Source organism: Microtus pennsylvanicus, chromosome 4 (assembly GCF_037038515.1).
Source record: "Microtus pennsylvanicus isolate mMicPen1 chromosome 4, mMicPen1.hap1, whole genome shotgun sequence".
NCBI classification, from domain to species: domain Eukaryota; kingdom Metazoa; phylum Chordata; class Mammalia; order Rodentia; family Cricetidae; genus Microtus; species Microtus pennsylvanicus.
This window is the reverse complement of record NC_134582.1, coordinates 49,808,839-49,815,520: the sequence shown is the minus strand read 5'-3', so window position 1 is coordinate 49,815,520 and position 6,682 is coordinate 49,808,839. Positions and strand designations below refer to the sequence as shown.

Here is a 6,682-nt window from a genome sequence, read left to right as displayed (position 1 = left end):
ATAAACACACTGTGTGGGCTGTCAGAAAGTTGGCTGAGTTCAGCTGTTGTATCGGAGCTGCGGGCCGCTTCCCGCCACCCGGCTAGCTTTACCCGAAATAATTACACGGAAACTGTATTCTTTTAAACACTGCCTGGCCCATTAGTTCCAGCCTCTTATTGGCTAGCTCTTACATATTGTTCTAACCCATTTCTAATATTCTGTGTAGCACCACGAGCTGGCTTACCAGGAAAGATCTTAACCTGTGTCTGTCTGGAGCGGGAGAATCATGGCGACTCCCTGACTCAGCTTCTTTCTCCCAGCATTCTGTTCTGTTTTCTCCGCCTACCTAAGGGTTGGCTATCAAATGGGCCTAGGCAGTTTCTTTATTAATAAGAAATCACTCCCACATCATTCAGCCTTCATGCATTTGCAGTTACTGTCTGGTTTGAGCGTCAACCTCATTCCCTGTCTGTGGGATTAGCTGGTCTTTCTAGGTCCACAGGTTTTGTTCAGACAGGCACAGAGACGTGGATGCTCCGAAGACACTATTTGACAGCCGTCCTCTCTGAACATGCCTCTTATGCTCTTTCACCCCATCTTTCTGTGATTTTCCTTGAGCCCTGGGGTTTGGAGAGTATGGCACAGATGCTTCATCCCAGGCTGCAAAACAAAGCTTCATCCCGCCTCTCTCTAACATGGGTTCTGGAGGTCAAACTTAGAGTCCTCATGCTTGCAAAACAAGTACTTTGCTGGCTGTGCTATTTCCCTACCCTCTTGTCCTCTGTTCATTTCCATGGTCCATTCTGAGTCCTGTCTGATTTGGCTGCTGTCTTCACCTTATCATAGATGCCAACCGTTATTTCAGTGGCTCCTGATTCATGTGTAGCCTTAGCTTGGGCTCGGCTCCTCTATGGCCCAGCTCTTACCTCCTGTTCTGCTGACCCAACCTCCTTCCTCTCTAGGGCTCTTCATAAGCCTGCCTTACTCTTAAACTGTGTCTCTTTTTTTTCAGTTTTCAAATTTATCTGTCATCTCTTTGCTTTCAGCATCTGCGATACTTGAGGGCTTTGAACATTTGCACATTATTTATATATCTTCTTGGCTAAGCCTCAAACTCTCGAAGGCAGAAATAGTGTTTCCAGCTCTGTAATCTGCAATGACACAAGTACCTAGTAAATGTGTGACTGTCTCTGCGCGTGCGCGCACACACCTGCCTTTGAAGTTCCTTACTAAATACAGATGATTCCTGATCCTGGGTGGCTCTTAGGAGTTCTCTGCTGTATGACTGGGTGAAAGTGAACACAAACACACAATTCTGTTTTCTTCTGTTCTTTGCTTTCACTACAATAGCCAAGAAATTGCACACGGCAGTCAACACTTCATTACACGAAGGCACTGGGTTAGATGATTTTACCTAGCTCTGCTGCCAAGAGACGGAAGTGTTCTGAGTGCGTGTACCATACGGGAGGGTCAGCGGAGTGTGAGAGCAGGGGACAAAGCGCGAGCTACTTCAGAGAAACCCTCCTCAGAAGTAAGGGAATATACGACTTTTCTTTTTTTTTAAGGTTTTAAGGAACAGTAGGGAGTTTTACACCACGGGATTTTATGTGACTCCTGCCCCAGGTGTTCCTGCTCTGTTCTTTGTAGAATCCCAGATGATCGTCTTCATCCCCGTAAAAGGGGAACAACTGGGTCTCAATGTTCCTCTGTTGTTGGACGCAGCCTGACCTCCAACTTCCGTCTGCAGCCGACTGCACCTTTTTGTTTGATTTGTTCTACGGTTGTTTTCCTAGGCTGTTGTCATGTAGCACAGTCTCAGGTGTGGGCAGATAACAGCAGCTGCCCCCATGCATAGGTCCGTTCTGAAGTTGTAATTACACACGGCCAACTGCCATCTGAGAACAGTAAATCAAAAACTCCAGAAACAAACAATTCACGGTTTCAAGAATCTTTTATTCCAGCTTATGGTTATAATTATACCATTTTACTGTGAGTTATTGCAGTTAATTTCTTATTGTGCCTAATTTATAAATTAAATCTTAACATAAGTGTGTGCAGAAAAGCCAAATACACAGGGTTTAATACTGCCTTTGGTTTCAAGCATTCACTAGGGGTTTAGACCAGGTCTCTAGATTAATGGGCAACATCTGTAGCCAGTCTTTTACTTCATAGAGGAGAACACAGACATCCACCAATCTGGGGACATCTGGCACTTGGCCAATCCCTGCTTCTCTTCCCCACAGCACTCCCGGGACTTCCAGCTCTTTTGACTGGTGGCCATACTCGACTAAGCTTATATCCTCATTAGATTCCCAGGGAACATGACATGAGATGGGTCTTTTTTGATGGAGTCCAAGTGGAGATAGCACAGCTGAAGAGGCTCCTGAGAGGACCTGGGTATAGCAAGGGACAGTCTTTAAACTCAGCCACACTGATCTCAGAGTGACTGCAGGGCCACTGGCAATCTCACCTGGACGGGGTTGGTTAATTAGTTCATTTTCTCCCTGTCGTTCACTTTAAATTGGTGGCTTCTCAGGATGTTAAGAGGTGGGGCGAGGATGAATTCTCATTAGCCAACACAGGCAAGCCATGAACTAGTGAGTTAATGACACAGGAACACAGTGATTGCCTGGTATCTGATCCTTCTGTTCCTGCCTACAAAGCTGGGAGTTAGGAAGTAGGGGTAATACAATTAGCATCAATTCCACTTGAAAAATGCCAACAAAATGCCAACATTAAGGGCAGAGGAGCCAACTTCACGGCTTAAGGTCCCAAGACCAGTGCAGGGGAGCTAGGACCCAAACCCAGGGCTGATGGAGTTCACTCGTGGTTGTTGAACACAACTCTCGTCTTGGAATACTATTTATCAAGAAATCAGTGCTTCAGCCAGTGGCCGGTTACTGAACTTCATCCTTCCATTTGTTTTATGTAGCTGGACCAGTGAGGGGAAAAGGTCATTCTTCCTCCTGTTTTCTTGCCAGAACTGGACAATTTTTGCCCCACGTACACAGATACAATGTTATACAAGAGAAAAGCCACCAATAGGTGGCATTTACTGTTTCCTAGACACTTGATAAGAATGCTCAGTTACATTTCAAATTTATTTGTTAACGTTTTGTGTTGGGTTGATGGGAGATGAAGGTACCTTTTAACTCTGGCACCTGCCGTTCTCCCCAAATGTCAAGGACTGACATTTGATGTCGTTATCCCCAGTCCACTTATAGATGTCTTTCTTCTGTTCATCTGAGGTCCAACCATCTCCTGCGCACCTAGAAGAACTTGCATGCTATTGAGATGAGACCTGCATTGTACAGGGAGACCTGTGTATCCAGATGTTCTCTATGCCTTGTAGAGCCAATGCCAGCCTCTGGGTGGCCATCGAGTCCCTGCAAGAGGTGTTCTGCACCTCGATTCTTCATATCTGTATCAGTTTCCTGGCAGGCACCCAGTGTTCTGCAGTAAGAGTTTTGGGGTGCCCTTGAGGGCTTCCCAGTGCTGACAGTGGTGGCACTTAGTGGGTGTGCTTTCTCTCCGACAGCCACAAACACCTTGCAGGGAGGTGAAGACTGCTACTCCTCAGATGAAGTATTCCTTCTTGCTGTTGTCCCCGGCGTCCTGGAGGGCAGGGTCGCTTTGCAGGGCTGCATCGGCACTCTCGGCGAACTCTGTGCCTTTGGCCTCATTGGTGTGGTAGGTACCCTTGTACCTGTACAAGTACCGAAGCATGAGGAAGAGGAGGCAAACCAGGACCAAAGCCACTGCAGTGATCACAGCTGCAAGAGAGACAGGATGCAAATCAATCAAGGCAGACAGGGGCACTGTTGCATTATGACTTTGTCCTCTGGGCATAACGTCCTGCCATCTTGAAGTAGAGTTCACCTTGGCAAGGCCGGGTAGCCATGGACAGTCAGTAAAATAAGGCAGCGGTATCTGGGTCTATGAAACTACTGACCTTCCCTGGTTGACAGGAGAAGAGAGGATCCCAGGGGATCACCTGGGGAAAAACAATCTCTATTTGCTATCTTACATCTTTGCATGATTGAGCATGCATGGGATGAAAATCAGATGCATCATGGGAAAGGACATGCATAGCATACAAAGGTTCACATAACCAGAGTCCATCAATCAACACAAAATTCACCCAATGACTGACCAAATGTGAGCCAAACAAGGATGACTCCCATGAACTTGCCAAACTGGACCGAAATAAAAGATCCCATGAGGTCTCAACCCTACACAAAGAACTATAGGCAACTGAGGAAAGCTGGGAGTGGGAGAGGTGGCCTTCCTCAAGGAAAAGTACACCAGCTGGTTGACTAGTACCAAATGGTCAGCCCTAAAAATCATACATAAAGTAATATTATGTGCACTAAACAGGTTATATTAGGAATATATAAATACACATGTGCATGCAATAAAATTAGTAAAATCAGAGGCTATGAATTTAAAGGGGGGAGAGGTATATAGGAGAGTTTGGACGGAGGAAAGGGAAGGGAGAAATGTAATTAAACTTTAATCTCAAAAACCCAACATCCCCAGCATCCAATTCCCCTTCCTCCTATTCCACAAAAGGAAGATTCAGGCAGCAGTCAGGCACCCTTATGCAAATCTTGCTCAGGACCAACTGTTCTCTCATGGCAATCACACTCTGGAATTTTTGCTTTGCCTTGGAATGAAAACCCTTGCTGCTTTGCTATTTGTGAGTGCTTATCAGTTCTTCACACACTCTGTCTCTACAGAGACCACCAGTAACACATAGGTACTTGTATTGACTTGAAGTTGAAGGGCCCATAGAATGTAGGGTTTCACTTCTCCAGACAATCCCATTTCCATATGGGAATTTCTGTGCCCAGGTTAGGAAGAACTGATTACCCTCCATAGAGTGAGTCCACAGGGGGAAAAGACAAGTGTGATTGGGTATGGCATGAAATGGGTGGGGGAGGTGTCCCTATCCAGTCTGAACCATTCATTTTGGAAGGTGAGGTTTTCCAGGTCTCCAGGAAGAGATGAACTTGGCCACGATGCTGATCAATGCCAAAGGTGTGCTAGGTCCCAGCAATCAGAGAGGTAAAGCAGAAGGTGGGACAGGAGGGGTCAGATCACTTAGGGTCTGTAAAGGGAAATTTAGAAGGTCCAAGGGCAATAATCCCATGGAAGGTGTTTCATCTTTTCTCACTAGGTTTGAAGTTGTAGAATTTAACTATTTTCACGTTAGAAGGAAGGGTTCCTGGAGTAATAATGTTGGGCAATATAGCTCCCATATCTTATTTGTATTAAATGATTTCCTAAGTTCCTTACGACTGTCACAGGAACGATTTCCTAAGCTCCCTGTGACTGTCGTAGGAACACAGCCTGTCAATAGTTCCTGAGAATAGGAAGGGCTGAGGGCCCAAAAGACGAGACAATGATCAGCTAGATGAAATCGTCAGATGTCTTTGATGGCTTCCTGTTTCTTCTTTATTTTTAACTGAAGATGATCTCTGAGCTGTGCACCAGCGAGTGAGAAGAGGGGATCACAAAGAGGGAGCAAAGAGAGACACAGCCCAAGCTTGTTTGCTCTTGGGCCACAAATGGGGAGCCACCAGCCCAGGGTTTCACCTTTGGGTGGAAGTGTGAGTCAGGACAGTGTGGGCTGAGGGAGATGTGAAGTCCTCAAAGCCTGGGCTAGCTTGTCAACTTGTACCCAAAACTGCTTTACAGGGTTAGGACACACTTGTTAGCTGCTTTCTTTTCTCCCAAAACCAAGCAACCCTCCTGTAGTCTCTCTCAAATGCAGCCATGGAAAGCAGCAGAGACCCTCACAAGCAGTTGAATCCCCCGCTCCTTTTGAATCTGGGAGCAAGCCTAGCTGATGCCCAGAGCTCTGACAACCTTGGATTATAACCCTGCTTTTGTCTAATACCTTCCTGCTTTGAGACTCCTGGCACACAGACTAGGTCACATGGTGTGAACCTCTACCTCCTTCCACCACCCCCAAACTCTAAGAGTCAGAACTGCTTTTGTTTTTTGGAATTGGAGGCTTTCTCCCTCCAGAATCCCTACCCTGTTACACATGGCACCTCTCCTTCTCCTAAGGCCTTCCCACTTCAGAACCTCTCATGGGTTTATAGCTACGGTGCTCCGACCACCCTACCCCAAATAAAGCTCTCCCATAGCGGATTTTGTCCCAGTTTCCTTTTCTACTAATCTGGTTTTATCATGTTTTTATTTGTAACACACAGATGGCTCATTCTCCAGCCCGAGCCACTGTGGTGGATACAAGGTCCAGGGACAGGATGTCTTTTGATATGTGTAGCAAGCCCCCTTTTGTTCACACTCCACCAGGCACCATATGTAACACTTTCAACCAGAATGGGAGTGTTCCTTTCTATCCCCAAAGACCCCTCCAGGGGCGGAGACATAGTTTTTGTCAACCGGGCACAAGCCTATACACACTTAGGGAGGAGGAATCTCATTTCAAGAATTGCCTTAACCAGATTGGCCTATGGACAGGCCTATGGGGCATTTTCTTGATTGCTGCTTCCACAGTGAGTGGGTCCATCCCATGGTAGGTTTTCTCTAAGAAACTCAGCTGAGCAAGCCAGAGGAAACACACTGTTCAGCAACTTTCATCCATGGTTCCTGCCTCTGCCCCTGCTTGGGTTCCTGCCCTGGCTTCCCTCAAGAATGGACTGTGACATTGACATGGAAGTTTACGTTA

The 6,682-nt window shown here is 46.5% G+C and overlaps 1 protein-coding gene across 1 annotated transcript in view; it reads right to left on the bottom strand.

Annotated features, from left to right (window-relative positions):
* Positions 1-1,914: 1,914 nt before the first annotated feature.
* Positions 1,915-6,682, bottom strand: part of Gypc (glycophorin C (Gerbich blood group)) — a 44,388-nt gene continuing 39,620 nt past the window's right edge. Inside the window, exon 3 of the mRNA XM_075969042.1 lies at positions 1,915-3,755. Coding sequence (XP_075825157.1) covers positions 3,559-3,755 — 197 coding nt within the window. The 3' untranslated portion in view covers positions 1,915-3,558. The remainder of the gene's footprint in view (positions 3,756-6,682) is intronic.